General features: G+C 37.5%; 1 protein-coding gene across 1 annotated transcript in view; it reads right to left on the bottom strand.

The window, feature by feature from the left end:
• Nucleotides 1-19,603, bottom strand: part of SLX4IP (SLX4 interacting protein) — a 63,932-nt gene that overhangs the window by 12,194 nt on the left and 32,135 nt on the right. Inside the window, exons 4-5 of the mRNA XM_010192262.1 lie at nt 5,337-5,414; nt 3,099-3,187 (exon numbers count right to left, since the gene is read on the bottom strand). Of these exons, the coding sequence (XP_010190564.1) occupies nt 3,099-3,187; nt 5,337-5,414 (167 nt within the window). The remainder of the gene's footprint in view (nt 1-3,098; nt 3,188-5,336; nt 5,415-19,603) is intronic.

Here is a 19,603-nt window from a genome sequence, read left to right as displayed (position 1 = left end):
TTCCCTACAACTGTTTTCTTTCTAACATAAAGCTGATGTGATTATCAATGAATACTCCATTGTTAGCACATTTTCAAATGCTCAAAGCCTCCAATAAGCTTTCCACCCATTTCCATTGTTTGTTCAGATAACCCATTTCCAATTTTCCACTTTAGCTCTTTACATAATAATAAACAAGAAAATGTCGTCATTGACAAAGATGTCTAATCTCTCCAGAGTTCTTATATATTTCCCTGGGTTTCCTCTTTTGCCATGTTCCCAAAACCGTCGTCTTTTTCAAGATAAAACTATTCAAGATTGCAAACACAGTTTGGCAAAACTGGAAACAATGGTTTTATGTTTAGACTTAGCATTAATCAGCCAGGCTATTCTTTCATCTTTTCCTTGAGACTTCCAATTTGCTTCTGTATTTTCAATAACTTGCTGTATTGTTTCTTTAATAGAGATTTCCCTTCTTCCCAAATGATTATTACTGCCTGCAGTCTGTGTTTCAGATATACCACACAAAAAGCCATTTCTAAATAGATTCCAGAAAACAGAAAATTACATATCAATAAATTTTCTTCTATTATATTTCTGCTTTGCTCTTTAGAAGTGCTCTCAAATCTTCTGTTAGTTTATGCTTAAAGCTAATTTGACAGAGACAGCCTAATCCACCTTCTCCCTGATCTTACAAGATGTGTCACAGAAGGCTTCACATTGCTTCTCTCAGCAACTGATGCTAAGTTTTTGCTTGTGAATATCTCAAAAGCAATATAATTACGATCTCTTCTAAGATGCAGGATGTAAGAATTTGATTTCATATCTAACTACATCCCTTGAAACTCTTGCTTTAAGCACAGTCTATTTCAGAGATACAAAGAATAGCCTAAAAGGCAGTGAAAAGACAAAGAATAAAGTGCTGAAATAGATGGAAAAATTAAAAAAAGAGAGTTGCAACGTGTGAAAGAAAAGTGTCTGTATCAGACTGACATAAAACTGGTTCCAAGTAATTGGAAAGGAGGGCATTGAGCTGAACTTGTCTTGACGGAGCTCAGGAATGAAAGCTTGACTTAAACATAAAACAGCATAAAAAGCAGTTTTATATGTATTAAATAAAATTGAAGTTTTGACTAAGGCAATCACAAAGACATTAAGCAACACTGACGACTGACAACGTCTCCATTAATGTATAGTCAACTACTTCTATAAAACACAGATAGGCCCTCAAAACCAAGGGTGTGAGCTGATGAACCATTTAAAAGAACTTGCATGTAACTTTATGAAATTATTCAAACACGAATGACATACAGAAGAAAACAAAACATATGCCTCATTTTTTGCCCATGACAGAATACACTGGAGTATATCAACGGAAAGGTCTTCTGGGTGGTCTTTTACAGTCTGGTTTAGAGATCAAGCATACTCACTGCTAAATTGTGTAGAGAAAAGTACACACACAAAGTGCACATCCTTAGTCTTTACTTCTGGAGCGCCAAAAACTTGAAATTACCTCTCAGTAGCAATCAAACATTCCTCCAGTTTGGCAAAGTACTGAACTGGAGTAAATGACAAATTCAGTACTAACGTGCTGTAAAAGATCAACAAAACAGTCTGGAGTGCACCCTTTAAGTTAGAGTGGCAAAAACTAAAAAGATACTCCAAAACATTTGCTGAGGGTCTGTGCACAACTTGTTAATTCTTCAATTCAGAAAGATGGTTTAGGGATAACTTATTCTCTCCTTCCAACATACCACATTGACCGTTCCAGACAGTTCTATGCACACCTATTGCATCTCTAAGTAAAGCAAACTCTTACTATTATACTCTTATTAACTTTATTACTGTTTAGGGTGTAATCCCACTAAGAGATCTGTTTTATTTTGGTTTTTAACATAAAAAAGTTTAAAGTTACTTTTTAAACAAGTAGGAGTTTCCGTAGATCAGATGAAATTTTGAAATAGTCAAGGTGAAGTCTGTTATCATTGTGTTTTTCATTTGCATTCTCCTTACTAGACAAGAATCATGTGAATGAAACTAAAGAAAACCGATCTTTTATTTTATGAAAAAAATAAAAATACCAAAGAGGGAAACTGGATATCTCAAGAGAGATAATTAAACAAGGGGAGAGGGGGAATTCTCAGTCAAAATGCAGAGACGAGATTTTCTACTTAAAGCATCTAAGTAGTTTTCAAGACTATACAAAGGAACTAATAATTTTAAAAATAGCAAAGTACTTCTAAAGCAGTCAGATCTTTTTCTAAGAGAGAGAGAAAAACATTTGCTTGATCCTCTGACATTTAAGGATACTAACCAACCTAAGAAATAAGATAATAAAATCTGATTTACTATAATAAATAAAAACATCCTGCTTGATATTAGAAAAATACTAAGTTGAATGAGTAGAAGGAAAACTTTTTTTTAAGGATACTTTAATACATCTAAGATAAACTACCAAAATATACCTAGACCTCAGCATGTAATTCTGATTCTCACTGTGAGCACAGAAGAGACTGCCTGCCCTACAGCAGGCCACCTGGGTCAATGTGAGCACTCCTGAGACAATCAGCAGTTAACTGCAGCATAAAATTCATAAGCCTTTGACCCCAATAAAGCCTTCAGGATGAAATATTTCAGTAGAATTGTTTACGGTATTTAACTACACACCAGTGCCGTTTTCTCCATAAATGTTTGGGTTTGTTTTTTTCCAAGCAGGGCTAGCACAGATTCATTTGAGTTCTTTTGCAGAACAAGCACTAAGAAAACTTATAAGAAACCCATGGATTGCCACAGTATAATTTTGGAAAGCAAAATTCTAAAAGAAGAAAATATAAATTTAAAAAATGATCTTTAAATCAAGGTGCTAAAATCATACCTAGCTTTCTAAATATGTGGTCTTGGTCTCTGAGTCTTATATTGCTCAGAAAATGCTGAGCTTCCAAAAACTACCATTTTTGTCTGTTTCAGAGTCACTTCAGTATCTCCTTCTGAATACTTTTGCTCAACTGTTTTCTGTTTCCAAGATGGCAATCACATATATGTGAATAACTACATCTATATACAAACATTCATCTTACCACTATCAAACAAAAAAATTTGCAGAGCAGTTTTGTACATACCAATACACCATTTTCAGATGTCCAAGCACTTGGATTAGATTCAAGTTTACTGACACAAACTATAAATCTGTCTGGAAACACACGTAGGTCTATAAAAAAACAATTGAAAAGAAGATTGCAAAAATCATATGCATATTCAAAAACACATATTAACAACTTATATACATGCTATTTTAGTAAACAAAGTAATTTTATTTTTCAAATTGCACACTAAACTCCTTCTTACATTCTACTAGATTCTTACCTACTCTCTTCAACATCCCACCCTTCCTTTTGTTTTGTTTTGTTTTTAAACCATTCAAAAAAATCAATAAAGTCAGATTAAGTTTAGTTCCCAAGAGGACAGTCATGGCTGCAAATTAGTCCACCTGCACTCCTGGACAAATACATTAGACAGAACCAAGAGACAAACCACTTAACGATGATTTCTTTTGTGTTACTCTAGTGATGAGTACTTTCATCACAAAAGATGTAAATAATGTTTGTAATACAGCACAACATATTCAATCAGGACTCAGCATAAAAACTCAGCACAAGGCTAAGTGTTTCAAACTCTGACTACAGTGATTTTGAAGTCATTAAGCAAATTGGTTAACTACTACCAAATTACATATTTTACTCAAGATCACATGGTTTGTTATGAACACAACAAAGTTTCTCTTTAGAAAGGATTAAAAACTGGAGGGTTCTCACATTAGAAAAGACCAAACAAAGGTTTAGTCAGTACCTACCAATGCTAAGAAAAAAAGCATAGCTGGATATTTTGTTAGTTTATAAATCAGATTGTTCCCAGCTATATTCATATATATTCGCTGTATTTGTATTTTCAGCTCTGATTTTTTTTGTTGGTTTTTGGTTTGGTTTGGTTTTATAAAAAGAGTGTTATTCTCTGTTTATATAAAGAGAGTTTTTTAAGTTTGTTATACGTTAAAAAAAAAAAGCCGTAACACTATTTTCTAGGACAAGAGAGAGAGAGAGAGAGAGACACAAGGCATGCAGAGAAAACATGAGCTTGACCTCAGATTTTTTTTGTAGAATATCTCCTCACAATGAATTGAGTAGAGGCACAATGTGCACAATTTGCCAGTGATGATCAGGTCATCCATATGGGTGACTGCCTGTCTAAAGGCACCAACAGTATATCTCCACTAGTATCTGACAAGTCCTTCTGTGTACCAGCAGTGACTTTGCTAGAGTCATTACAATGAAAGGTGGGGATGATGAAACAGATTGCATTTGCCATCGGTTGAAAAAGCATACACAGAGACTTCAGATGCATCTGTACTGGCAAGATAGCTTGTTAAGCTACTCTAACTTCATACTGAATATGAGTCTTTCATAATCCTTTCAGAAATATCATCTCTGTTAGCAAAACTGTGTCCAAGGCACAGCATGAATACTTCCTTATGTCCAAGACTATTCTTTCTCTACTTGTATCTTCTAGATCTGAAAAGCCACTCCCAGAGGTCTAATACAACGGCTTTTCAACCACAAGCAGTCTGTGGACATCTTCCGAATGGGCTACAAAAGAAAAGCTGGACAACTGTTGCAAGGATGGAATTTGTTATGTGTGGTTCCAATAACAGCATCTTAGGTAAGTTTACTTTAGATACTGAGTGAGCAGCACTGTTTAAAGTATACAAGATTCTTCTATTAGGCTAAATGTCTAAAGCTCAACACAAAGGGTAGTGACCACTACAGCTCCTTCTTATTGCTGTTGGCGGCACAGCACTGAAATCACTTCCTTACAGAGCATCTTGACTTGAGAAAACATGAAAAAAAGATCTGGTCCAATGAGATCACCTATGTAAAGATTTTATAGCACTGAGGTGAATGAAAGCGTTTTCTTGCATACACTTGTACTGTACAGTTGATGTCACAAAACGCTCGAACAATAATGAAGTGATTCATACTGCAACCTCTCGTTGATTCACCCTGCAGAGACTCAGTAAAATGCTGAGTCTCATCATACTTATAGAATTTGGTGTGGCTTAGCTGACTATCCTGAGGCAAGGCATACACAAATTTAAAATCAAGTTTTTAAAAAAATCCATCATTTTTTAAGAAACACTTTTTTTTTTAGCAAACATCTTCTGGAAAAAAAGACAAAACTCAAGCTCTGAAAGAATTTTTTATTAAGTAGACCAAGATCTGACAAACAATTATTTTATATTTCCTTTTTTTTTTCCCACGGAAATGCAAAATTCTAAGTTACACTATAAGAAACTGATTTCTTACCACGATAATGTTTCCCTACAGCACAACGGAGATTAACCCATCTCTTCATAAAGTAGGCAGTAATGTGCAAACTGTTGGCTGCAACATAAAACAAAATGATAATAGTAAGTGTAAGGGTATGTTGAGCATTCCGGTCTCAACGCGTTGCACATCTGTGAAAATGAGATTGAAAGAAAGCAGAAGCAGCAGTTTAAGAATACATGAGAAAATGTTAAATTCAAAGGAGTATTTTTAAAAATAAAATGCTCATACTGAAGTCTCAAGAAGTTGAGGGAAAATGTAAACAATATACTAACCATCAAGTTTGGGTATCCAATCAGAGAAATAAATTTAAATCAATTAACTGATCAGAGATGTCATCCCGCTTAGTAGCTTAGTGTCACGGTCACTAGTCCAATAGGCTAGAGTCCTCATCACTACAATGTTTACATACATATTTCTACAAGAACACTACAGTTGACCAGCTACTTAATTCCCTTCTAGAGAAAGCTGACATACTCAAAACTGAAAAAAATGCTGGCTACATAAAAGCACAAACATGAAAGGTCTTAATTACCTGCAATCTCACTGAGTTAAGTGAGAAATGCATACATTTGAACTCTTCAATATCTACAAGCAGACAGAGCTAGCCTCGCTGCTCCAGCAGATACCTGTAACATACGCAGAGGCTTCTTCAGTTTCTGTTCCTGAAAAGACAGAAATCCTTGTGCACCAGGAGCATAAGAGAAGTACAGCAAGGATTATATTACATCAAAGAGACTATTAGACTATGGCTAAGGAAACTGGCTTTTACTTTTGCACTCCTTAAATTCCCAAATGACCCTCAGCAAATCAGTTAGAACTTGATTTATAAAGGTATTTTGCAACCTATCTCCCCCTGAAACTGAAAGTTAGCATCTGTGACTCCTCCCTCCATAGTCTCTCTGTACACCTCACTAAAATGAACATACCAGAGAGGTATTTCCCCTAACTCTGATGGGTTTTGCAAGACTTAAATTATTGCAGCTTCCAAGACAGATACCCTAGGTGCAATTACCACAGAAGAGGTAGAAAATCAAGCACTACTGCTGTTCTTCTAATCTAAAAATTTAAAAAGAAGTCAGGAAAGCTTGGCTGTTCCAGTCTTAATCTCCACTAAGTAAATACCAAGGCATGCCTTCTTTCTAAGTGTAAGCCCCCAAATGCATGTCCTGTTCCACACAGTCTACAACTCTTCTACTTGTGCAAGATATCCTGGAGTTCACTGTCAAGTGCTGTTCAGCATCACCTCTCATTAAGAACTATAGTTATTGATCACAATCAATCCCTTTGAAATTTATCAGCCATCTTTTTCCTTCCCCTCAGGAAGACACCTAAAATTTGACTTCCCTTTAGAGATCAAGTCAAGATGCAACAAGTTGAACCAGCACTTAAAAATGATGAGCACTACAGAAAAATTTGGATGTAATCCACCATCTTTATTAACTGTATATTTACGAGCCCAATTAAAGAAAATTACTTTTAGCTATTTCCAGTTTGGCATACACAATTCTTTCGCATCATTAGTACAATCAGCCAAACCAAGGAATTTTCCCTGTATGTAAGTTATTACTGTGATAATAGCATCTTCTACTGTGAGCTCCGTAACACTGGAGAAGTAACATTCATAAAAGTACAACTTTGCAAACAAATCTTTAAACAGAGGGTAAATATTAAAAGGCTCTTTCCACTTCCATGTGTGTCGAATATTTCACATGTATTTTTCTTGAGACGATCTTAAAATGAAAAAGTATGAATATTTTGCTTTTCACAGAGAAAAGCACAGTATTTCATTGCTGAAATTCTTTTATGAATCAGTGACATGTACATCTGTTTATTTTTCTTGCTATCTTGGTATTCTCTGGGAGGTTAAGTGTTAAATCATATTTGATTGACTAATGGCCTGAACAAAGTTTCAAATTCCTCTTAAAGGCCCTTGATTCAGCTAGTTACTATTCTATGGAAGACAACACCTAACTCAAATCTAACAAAATAAATAATTAAGAGTAATAAACAAGTTAAATGTATTATTAATAAATAATTATATATTTTGGCAGTGTTGGCGCAAGTCTTATACGGCCTTCACAGGGAGTTGCACCGGAGCTAATAAGCTCAGCCCAGAGGGACTAACACTAGGAAAATAATTTTAGTTTCCATGACTATTTACTGCTTGACTTTGCTGAAGAAGCCTGAACTGATGATTTGCTGTTGCTTATTGCTAACTGTGAGAAAATTTTAAGATGCATTACATTCAAGATACCTATATTTTCAAAGTATCACATGGCTATGCTCATCTAATGTTTTGAAACCCTCGTATGTGTGACATCTGATCTAATCCATAGCCAACTGGAATTTGCAAAACTTCCCAGATTTTAAAGTTGCCAGATTTACTGCAGAACTGTAAAAACAGAAATTATTTCTGCTTCCTTCAAGAGAAATATAGTATCCAATTAACCATTCTGCTTCATAAAATAAGAAACTAAATATAAGCCCCACAAGAAAACCTTCTTATTTGACAACCTCAGGCCCTTTGCAGCTTTTTGAACTTTTTACACAGTTACTCAGCATGAGTCTCAGTCTGTTCTCAATTCCAGACTTCTCTGTTGTTGATAAACATCAACACTGTTTATATAGTCCACATACTACTGTTGGCTTTGGGTAAATTATGGATTATGCTCCACGGAAGATGGCCAGAGAATGCTCAGCAAGGACCAAAAGCTGCTGATCGTGGTATCTGGAAGGATGGATCGAGTGATACAGACCAAATGATCCAGCACTACCTCCTTTTAAGCACACCACAGAAGTTTTAAACTTGAGCTACAAACACTGTTTTTCAGCCAGTAATAGAGAAACTTCACTGATTCTTGGCTCAGCAAACCCACTTAGCCCAATCTTCAATTTCCTGTTCATCATGCAACATAGACATAACTTCATTTGCAGATTACCAATGCAGAAGCAGAAATAAAATTTTTGTTAGTGATTTGGAGTTTTGTTTTCCTTACTTCAAAACTGTGCACTTAAATATTAAAATCACAGAATCATAGGATTTGTTGGGTTGGAGGGGACCTTTAAAGGTCATCTAGTCCACCCCATCTGCAGTAAGCAGGGACATCTTTAACTAGATCAGGTTGCTCAGAGCCCCATCAAGCCTGACCTTGAATGTCTCCAGGGATGAGGCCTCCACCACCTCACTGAGTAACCTGTTCCAGTATTTAACCGCCCTCATAGTGAAGAACTTCTCCCTCATGCCTAATCTAAATCTATCCTGCTTTAGTTAAAACCATTACTCCTCATTGTATTGCTACATGCCCTTGTAAACAGTCCCTCCCCAGCTTTCTTTTAAGCTCCCTTCACGTACTGGAATGCCACTATAAGGTCTCCCCAGAACCTTCTCTTCTCCAGCCTGAACAACCCCAACTCTCTCAACCTGTCTTCACAGGAGAGGTGCTCCAGCCCTCTGATCATTTTTCTGGCCCTCCTCTGGACCAGCTCCAACAGCTCCATGTCCTTCTTGTACTGAGGGCTCCAGAGTACACAGTACTCCAGGTGGGGTCTCACCAGAGCAGAGCAGAGGGGTAGAATCACCTCCCTTGATGCAATCGGCCTTCTGGGCTGTGAGTGCACATTGTTGGTTCACATCCAGCTTTCACCTACCAGTATCCCCAAAGTCCTTTTCTGCAGGGCTGCTCTCTATCACATCATCCCCCAGCCTGTACTGATAATGAGGATTGCCCCTACTCAGGTGCAAGACTTTGTACTTGGCCTTGTTGAACCTCATGAAGCTCACCTGGGCCCACCTCTCCAGCTTGTCCAGGTCCCTCTGGATGACATCCCATCCCTCTGGCATGTCAACCACACCACTCAGCTTGGTGTCATCTGCAAACCTGCTGAGGGTGCACTCAATCCCACTGTCTATATCATTGATGAAGATATTAAAATAAGATACTAAAAATCCAGGTTCCAAGAACAAACAAGAAAGAAAACCAAACAAAAAAACCAACCCACAACAAACAACCCCAAAACCAACAAACCCAACAAAAAAAGCCCAGAATGAGACTGAAAAAAAGTGGTTGTAGAAAAGCTACAGTTCAGTTTCAGCTGAAAGACACACCAGTGAGTGCTGCCTTTTAAGGGAATGGTAATTTGCCCTGCTTGTTATATTTCATAGTCCCACGACACCGAGAGGAAGTCTCGGACACTGCCTCTTTACTGTAAAACTATCCAGCAACACTTGTTTTCCAAAGGAAGCCAGCCAAGCTGACTTGCACTTCCAGAAGGCTGCCAAGAAGACGCTGTGGTACAGTGTGGAGCAGTGGGAAGCCCTCTCCCACAGTTATTACTGACCGTTCATGTGGGAGCCTGGGAAAATGCCTTTGAGCTGCTGAGTTATCTGGAGCAGCCTGGCAGGTGTTCACTTCCCACCACAATCTGGCACCTGCACAGCTCTAACTAAATTCAGTCAAGTCTTCTCCAAAGCTACAGTACAAGCCTAAGGAGGACAACTGCCCCCCAAACATTTCTGTATCTGACAGGTAACTATTTGTCACTGCACAGTATTTTTATACTGTCTTTAAAAAAACAACCTTATTTTTCCTCCCAGCCTAGACATTTCATATTTCTGACTGACTGGTCTAGATTAGACTGTCTCTACGTTTGGAAAGTAAATCACTGCAACACGCAGATATTTAAAAAAATAAGAGGATGAATTTCTTATGTTACGATATGAAAGTAAATACATAGGTGCATTAGACTTTCTGAAACATTACACTGTACATTTAAAAAAATCTACATTTTGCTTATGCTAAATTAATTATTCAGCACAGATTAAGCTGTACTAGTAATAATGTTTACAGTATATAGAGCTTTTCATCTTCAAAGTGCTCTACAGACGTATTATTACACTGCTTTTTAGCAGTCATATTTTTTAACTTAAAATTATCCATCACCAAATCCAAATTTGTTATTGTTTGTAAACAAAACAAAAAAGGAATCTTTTCTTCTAAGCCTAATGTTAATTGTGCAGCTTTCCTTCCCCAAAACAAATGTACATATTCACAGCATGTGATCCAGAGTAGGTTGCCATTTCTAATTTAGAAGAGATTCAAAACTAAACCTTGACAGGTAAGTTTAAGTCCAAGTCTAGGATAGACTAGAAACAACAGACACAAGTCAGCAGATACAAGAAGCTATCAAGAGTTCCTGAGTCTTTTCTGGTGTTCTGGATGGGTACAGAATTTTTGTATCACTATCTCACACCACAAAAAAAAAATTAAAAACTCTTAACTTCACAGATAATGACAACAAGCATCTTCATCCAGTGCAAATTTTTATACACCAAATAGTAGCTTTCAGAGCAACTTAAACAGCAAAGGATGGCATCCATTCTTTCCATCCAGTCTGCCTTCAGTTCAAAGAATTTTTAAATTCTATTTTAAAATTTTCATTATTTCAAGTGATAATCAGAAGCAAGTACACAGGAAAACATGTACTGATCAATGTAAAATAAAGCCCATAAAATTTTTAAAGAAGCTTAATACCTAAGAAAAAGCATTCAGGCCATTAAATTTATTTACATAAAGTATGGACTAAAACAAAAAAAACACCAAAACAACAAAACTTATGCCTGCAAATAAATTCAGTGATGTGATTTGCCTCTTTTTCCAGGGTGCCTTACAGTCAGCTTAAACCAAGTATAGACAAAAACAGATTACTGATTTTTTTTTCTTCTTACTTTTTCACAATTTTATTAGTACTAGTGCTATTCTTCTATCTGCTAAATCTTCTGAACACAGGCCAGTTGCAAACACAAATAGGTGAGAGATCTGTCCCATCAAGGATGTGGGGACAAGATTTAGTTCCTATCAGGGAACAGGGTCCCTAGCTGAAAGAAAGACATTAACCTTTAAATGAATCTGATCAAGACAGCATGGGATATGCCTAGCAGAGTCCTGTCTGCTATCAGAACATTAACAGCTGCTCATGGCACTCTGTTTAAAACCTTCAGAATACGAGCCATTAACAGTGAAACTGGACTGAAACATCTTATGCAAGAGCAGGATTTTAGGGCTCTTCTCTTGAAGGAAAACTGCAGAATTCATTCTGAAATCAAAACTATACTGGCCAAACTGGATCCAGGATAAGGTATTTCTTAGCCTGCTTACCATGGGTATTCTGGAGGAAAGAACTGAGAAGAAAAGCATGTATGAGACCATGAGAAATCCATCTCATGGAGCTCCTGAGAACATGCCAGCTCTGAAGGAAAAACACCATCTTCTCCTCACCAATACTTGAGACTGAGAGGCAGGCTGATCCAGTCCTGGAAAACAGCTCTTAAGCCTCTCAAAACCCATTTATAATATATAAGAAATAATAGCTAGTAACACCTACTAATGCATTCAGGCAGATAAGTGTACCATTATCACAGAAAATGGTTTTCTAATAGGAGACAAGATTTTATCTCAACCTTTCGGTGATCCCAGACTCCATGACCGTATTATTAATTGCACGTGATGGGTTTCAACACATGAACTGAAAGATATTTATGAATCCTCACTGTTTTGAACATATAAACTGTATTCCAGAGGAAGCCATGTGCCTGAAATTCTTTAACCACTGAAATGAGCCTGACAACTGAAAGGCTGAGAAAGGCATCTCTCACTACCAGCCAAAAAGCAGAGAGAAGTGGAAAACAAGCCCTGTGGTAAACACTGTCTGACAAGTTAGCAGCAGAGTAGAATCTAAAGTCTCTTTGAAATGGCTGTATCACCATGAAGTAGCAGCTTAGTTAAAAACTGTCTGATGCCACATTTGCACATCAAGCTGAGCATCTCCTCCAAGCTGACCCAAACACAGCTGTACTCAAATGGAGCAATGTCCCTTGCTTACATCACTGAATTTCCTGCAGTGATAAAAGTAAAGCAGATTACAGCTAAAATGAAACACGAACACTGTGGTAGCGACAGGTTTGACTTCCAGGGCACTAGGGAATGCATACAGTTGCCTTTGAAGCACATGCCTCTTTCAAAAAAGATGTCCTTTCAGCCTGTCTGTGGTTTTTTTCCTTGAGGATATCCATGAGCTTCATGAAATTTTTTGATGCCACGAAATACTTGAAAGGGAGAATTTTGTATTTTAAATGTCAGGAATCTTTACAAAGCAAAGTCTAGTCTAACAGAAAAACTCAATCAAAATGTTGAAATTAACCCTTCAGATTTTAACAGACATAACTGGTTCTCCTTATTGTTCATTAGAACAACATAATCCTGAGAGCCAACACTGATGCTGAAAGACTTTCACAGGTCTCCAGGCTCTATTTTTTTTCCTCCGGCAGTGAGAAATAACTTCTGCAAAACTTCTTCCCCGAGAAGAAAGAGTTTTAACCCTATAGCTCCCACAGCTGACAAGACTTTCATCTTCTACTAAGAAGAAGGTCTCCAGACAAAGGTCACTGAACATGCCAGGAATATATTGCATCAGATGGGTTTGGTGAAAAAATCCTGGAGACATGATGGCAATGAGAGGGAATGAAAAGCTAATAGCAGGTATCTTCAGCAGAACTTTAAAAAGATGGTATGAATGTGAAAATGTAGTTTCTTCAAAGCCGATCCTGCTATATGGCAGCAATAAATGTTCTTGCCTTTCTTTCCTGAGGAACCCTGTTAGGATAGCCCAGTGGAGCTAAGAGGTAGATGTTGATGGTCATGACTCCTTTTTTCTTCTACCCTATCATTTAGAGGACACATCAAAAGAAAGTGAGTTCTAAGAGACACGCATGGACTTGAACAAGCATGCTTTTCATGCTGTTGACTGAAAAAAAACAAGTTGTGGCAGAGGTTCAGTTTTTTGTCTTTTTACACAACAGACTCTTGTTAGGTTTATAACAGCTTGGAATATAAGGAAATTCTGGAGCATAGCAAATAGGTGGAAAGTCACCACAATGGAGCCTCCTGCATTTTCTCTTTTTAAATGCTGGCAAATAGACCATAATTAAGTCAGCTGATGAAAGGCTCTATTTCCAAGTCTCAATCTCTTTCTGCTCTCACAAACACTGATGAAAATGGGATATCACCAAAAAGACCAAGAACATCTCATGACTGTGACCATCTGATCAGTGCCTCTCAGCTCTAGCAGTGAAATATGTGCTGGTTGTGGTGCAAAGAGCTGGACCCTGACTACAAATTGGTTTGTAACCAACCCCTCATTTTTGCTTACTCAAGAAGGCAGTATTATATGGAGCCATCTGAACTATGCAGCTCAGTGTCTTGCAGTTATTGGCATTGGTGCAACAGATCCTAAGTGTAAAAAAAGAAATACACAGAAAATCCTCTTTCACAATATTAAATAGTAAATTTAAGGTCTTTTATACAGAAGAACCAAAACCACGTGCCTGTCTTGTGCCATGGGAAGACAACAGAAAAGAACAGACAGGCACTGCCCACATGCATGCACGCAAAAAAACCCAGATATAAATAACTTAATTAAAAGAGAAAGATACTCTGTAAACAAACACAAGGCTGTCACCTTCTATCCTTTCTGAAGCAAGTTTTGTCATTTAAACAATCTGTTTTCCATTGATTTGAATGGTGAATAGTTCACAGGTAGAACGTTTCTCTCTGAATAAATGTAACTTGCTCTCCATTAGAATCTCGTATGTTTGAAGTTGATGGAATACATCAAGTTTTGGAATGCTGCCCTGTCAGCCTGACCTTGGTACTAAGGAAGATTATGGAGAAGTTCATCTTGAGTGCATTCACATGGCATGTGCAGGATAACCAGGGGATCCAGTCCAGTCAGCACGGGTTCATGAAAGGCAGGTCCTGCTTGACCAACTTGATCTCCTTCCATGATCAGTTGACTTGCCTAGTAGAGAAGGGAAAGGCTGTGGATGTTGTCTACCTGCACTTTTGTAAAGCCTTTGGCACTGTCTCCCACAGCATCCTCCTAGAGAAGCTGACAGCTCATGGTTTAGACAGGCTTACTCTTTCCTGGGTAAAAAATTGGCTGTATGGCCAAGCACAGAATTAACAGAATTAAATCCAGTTGGTGGCCGGTCACAAGCATGTCTCCCAGGGCTCAGTCTTGGGGCCAGTCTTGTTTATCAAGACTTTCTTTAACTTTGATCTGTATTGAGTGCTCCCTGAGTAAGTCTGCAGACAACATCAAACTAGGTGGGAGTGTTGATCTGCTTGAGGGTAGGAAGACTCTGCAGAGGCACCTGGATAGGCTGGATCAATGGGCTGAGGTCAACAGTGTGAGACTTAAAAAGGTAAAGTGCCAAGTCCCGCACTTGGGTTGCAACAACCCCATGCAACACTACAGGCTTGGGGAGGAGCGGCTGTTGTGCCAGGGAAGGTTTAGATTGGATATTAGGAAAAAATTATTTACTGAAAGAGTGGTCAGGCACTGGAACAGGCTGCCCAGGGAGATAGTGGAGTCACCACCCCTTAGTGGGGTGTTCAAGAAGCGTGTGGATATGACACTTCAGGACGTGGCTTAGTGGGCATGGTAGTGTTAGGTTGACGGTTGGACTTGATGATCTTAGAGGTCTCTCCCAACCTTAATGATTCTGTGTTTCTATGGAAAGTTGCTTGGCAGAAAAGGACCTGTGGGTGCTGGCTGACAGCCAGCTGAACATGAGCCAGCTGTGTGCACAGGCCAGCAGCATCCTGGCCCGTATCAGAAACAGCGTGGCCACCAGGAGTAGGGAAGTGATTGTGCCACTGTATGCAGCACTGGTGAGGCTACACTTCAAATACTGTGTTCAGTTTTGGGCCTCTCATTACAAGAAGGACATTGAGGTGCTGGAGCGTGTCCAGAGAAGGGCAGTGAAGCTGGTGAAGGGTCTGGAGAACAAGTATTATGAGGAGTGGCTGAGGGAACTGGGGTTTTTTAGCCTGAAGGAGACTGAGGAGAGACCTTAATTGCTCTCTACAGTGACCTGAAAGGACATTGGGATAGTTCTCCTCTTCCAAGTAACTAGCGATAGGATAAGAGGAATAGCCTCAAGTTGCACCAAGGGAGGTTTAGCTTGGATATTAGGAAAACTTTCTTTACTTACTGAAAGACTGGTCAAGCTCTGGAATAGGCTGCCAAGGGAAGTGGTGAAGTCACCATTCCTGGAGGTGCTCAAAGAACATGTAGATGTGGCACTCTGGGACATGATTCAGTGGGCATGGCGGTGTTGGGTTGATGGTTGGACTTGATGATCATAGAGATCTTTTCCAACCTTAACGATTTTGTGATTCAATATTTTGTTACTATGCCCACAATGCATATTCAAGATTGCACTGAACTTTATTTTTCTCCTCTTTTCAAATAGAGGTCTTTATTATTGCCTGCACTACTAAATTTTTATTTACTTCTATATATTTTTTAATAACTTAAGGCCCAGGCCCTGCAGAGCTTTGCTGGCATAGTTTTGTTTATGGTCTGTCACTTGTGCTTTTGTAGTCAACAGAAATATTCAGTGCATAATAAACACAACATATCTAGTACCTCCAATGGGGAATCAAATGCACACTTCTTATTGAACTATTTACACAAGGAAAGCATGCACAACTTTTTTCAGGAACTGGCCCTCCATTGCTATCTGGATAGATTTCTGCAAAGCCTTATAAAAATTTTCTAAATATAAACAAACCCACAAAAATGTTTGCAATTTAAAAAGCTGTATTTTCTACCTTTGTCATATGATAATGAAACTTAAGAACAAAAGAACACAGAGGAGAGTATTACTGTGTAATATGGTAACATGGAAAATTTAGAAGAAATTCCTGTTCATATTAAACAATGAAATTACACCCACAATTACTTCCAGTTATAATGAAAATAGAAAGGACACCAATGTTCAACACATATCTTTTTTTTTTCTTGAAATGTAATGACAATTTTTGTTTTTCTTGGATTGCTGGTGATAGTTTGAGGACTTTTATACTGAGAATTCTAGGGAATGTAAGGGTTAAAGATGTGTAAAACAGATTTTCTCACAGTTTAAAGAGAGCAAAACAACACATTTAGGAAACCAGACAGCTAAAAGGTCAAAACGTTACACTTCCAGGTCAAACTTCTGGTTGCAATTAAGTAAATTCCTTTACACATTTCTAGGGAAATCATATTTCTTTTAGGTTTTACTTCAAATCCCTATTCTTTCTTGCTTAGAAACATTTAATAAAGAGTACTTTCTGTCCTTTTTTTTTTTAAAGGAACCTGACTTTTTGCCTCAAAATAAAAATCCAATTATTTTTTCCCATCTCATTTAACATAGAATTGAACTAATTAAGAAAAAAGGGGAAAAAAGCTATCAAATCTAGTTGTTGGGGTTTTTTTAATAGATAGTCTTTTTTTTCCCCCTTAGAAATCCTATTTCCCTTTTTATCCACTTTCATTATCTGTATTTTCATAGTAGGGGTTGGGTTTGGGTATTCTGGTTTTTTTTACTAAATCAAACTATTTTCCCCCTCAAACCAAAGATGCTGACAACAGTCCTGATGTAAGTACTTATGTGCCTGCTAATACATACAGACTAACTGCTATCTCTGCCTACTTAGGTCTAAAAAAACCAGAATCTCTGCCCCTGCAACACACAAAGATTTTCAGTTTTTTTCAGAAGTCCCAACCACACAGTCACCACAGCCGCACACAGACACAGCATTATCTGCACATGGACGAGTACAACAGGAACACCGTGTATGTGTTTTTTGTAACACACGAGAGGTAGACCTGGTATGTATCTAAACAATGCAACCCACTGCATATGCTAGCAAGTGATATATGAATTCATAGGTACTCAAGCTAAAATAAAATGAAATCCAAAACATGTATTCATACTACACTAAAAATTTAGCCAAACACAAAAGATATGGCCAGATTCAGACATTATTGCAAAATGCTTTACTTCAGCAGAACACACACATTATGTTAAACCGCCCTCACTAGAAGAAGATGACTCCTGTACTTTATCTGTAGCATATTGCAGGAAGGACAGTCTTTGAGGTATCCCATACACATATTTGTAAAAGTCAGACAGCTAAGGAAAGTCAGGTTTATCATACTGACCAAATAATTTCTTCTCTGGTATTTTAGCCTTTTCAACACAAGGAATTTGAGCATCCATTAAATGTAGACCACAGAACGCATAAAATGCTTCTAGCAGGAATCCTATTTGCCATGTTCACAAAGGATGGGAGCAGATAATTTAAAGTCAAACTTACTCTTCAGAAAATTTCAACTGAAACGGTGAGCACTCAAGAAAATCTCAAACCTATCTGCTACCTATTTCAACTGTGCCCAGTGCTCAAACAGATCCAAAGAAACTGTACACTGATACCCTATCCTCTGTATTCTTGCTTCCAAGGGACTAAAGAAACTTTAAAAAAATCATACAGAGCACACAAGAAAGAGTACCTCCAAGAGGAACAGATGTTGTTAAAAATAATCAGGCAGTCAAACAAGAAGTGTTGAGTGCTTAGGGACAGATTTTCAAAAACACCCCATACAGATGCCAAAAATGCTGAATTCTCACTCAGCATCACAAGCAAATGCTAAGGGCTCTTTCAAAAGGTAGCTCTATGTTCCCTAGCCTAGATGAGAGTTACTCTGAAATTCTCAAGTCAAATTGGAAATTAAAGGTAGGGTTCATCTTGCCTAACTTGCAACATCTGCATAAAACTAGTATCCTAAACTTAATTTTTAACTGATAGAGATTAATTGCCTATTACCTTCTAGCCAGCTTTTATAAACTGACATAATTCCACTTTGTAAATGCAAATGATTAATGGATACTGACTTTCTGCCTAACCATATAATGAAAAGTCCAAAGATAAACTTTAAATTTTCATAAATATATGTGTCTTTGCATAAACTGAAGTACTAACAGCTAAATTACTAGGTAGATCTACTTGGATGCTATAGAAAGACTTTATAGCTTATAGAAAGGTATAAAAGATAGGAGCTGTAAACATTTGTTCATGCAAACACATTTTTTTGCACGCACATACTTAAGAGTAATTTCCATAATATTTTTTCTATTCATAAAAGAATAATATAGAAACAAGAGAGAAGCAAGAGAAAGAAATAGAATTAATTAAGACAGATATTAATTAAAGGTTAGAGATCAAAGCTGTTTACAAAACCATCAACAAATTCTTTCTTTTCACAAAAATACACCAAATTAATCAACTTTCCTGTTATTTTAAATAAATGGCATTTCTTTTCAATGCAATACTAACTACATAAAACATTTTATTAAGGGTATCCTTAAAATAAATACACTATTTCTTTTCTTATCCAAAACCATAAATAACTTCACATGGGAGATGCACCTTAGGGAAGAAGGAGACCACATTCAACCCACCTGGTGCTGCAGCTGTAAATGTCCCATGTAAGACAGGGACAGCAATTGCTGTCCTGCTAACGCTCTGCAAATATCAGTGTAACAATGGGAAGATGAAGGGAGATCCTTCAATCTAGAAAATGCAGAACTTCATCTGACAGCCTTTGAAACACACCAACTCTCTCCGACATACTAATAAGTTTTCAGTTAATAGTTACGGATTTTCCAGTCAATTACTATGATAAGAAAGGCTATTCTGGGTAAGATTACTATACTGGTAACTTTTACCTTGCATGTAAAAGTTGCTATAAATGGCTACAAGGGGCGACTAAATACAAGAGTTAAGCGCGTATGGTTATTTTCCCATTACTCTCCCAGACTCAAAGCACTCTCAGCTCAGGCCTTTATTGAAGCAAAAGAGATTTCTGTGCATTCCATTCCCATCCTAGACTACTCTCCAATGTTATTGGCCAGTTCCATGGACTCAGCATAAGCTTTTATCATACGCATTATCCTTTGGGAAAGAGTCCCACAGTTCTGCTAACTACCATGGCACTTCCAATACCTTCATTTGATGCCCTCTTGTTCTCAAACTGTAAGAGAAAAAGTGAAGAAATTATTTTGCATATTTTTGTTGTGTTCTCTGTAATTCATGTATTTTCCAGGCTGAAGGCTCCTATCACACTTAACTGTTCCCTGTATTATCTATGTTATCTGTATTGCATTTCCTTATCTTAGATCATCTTTGGATTCATCTCCCTTCTTGGAGTTTTTCCCAGTTCTATTGTATTATAATCTAACGTTAAAAAAAGAAAATCCCCAAACAGTGCATAAGTATGAGGGCTTTTGTTCTTGTCAAATATGCTCTATGCTGAGAAAAGAACAACAACAAAATTCAGATATATAACCTCCACCTTCT

Source organism: Mesitornis unicolor, unplaced genomic scaffold (assembly GCF_000695765.1).
Source record: "Mesitornis unicolor isolate BGI_N332 unplaced genomic scaffold, ASM69576v1 scaffold4529, whole genome shotgun sequence".
Taxonomy (NCBI): domain Eukaryota; kingdom Metazoa; phylum Chordata; class Aves; order Mesitornithiformes; family Mesitornithidae; genus Mesitornis; species Mesitornis unicolor.
Note: the sequence above shows the minus strand (reverse complement) of the source record. Positions and strands in the feature narration are given on the sequence as shown.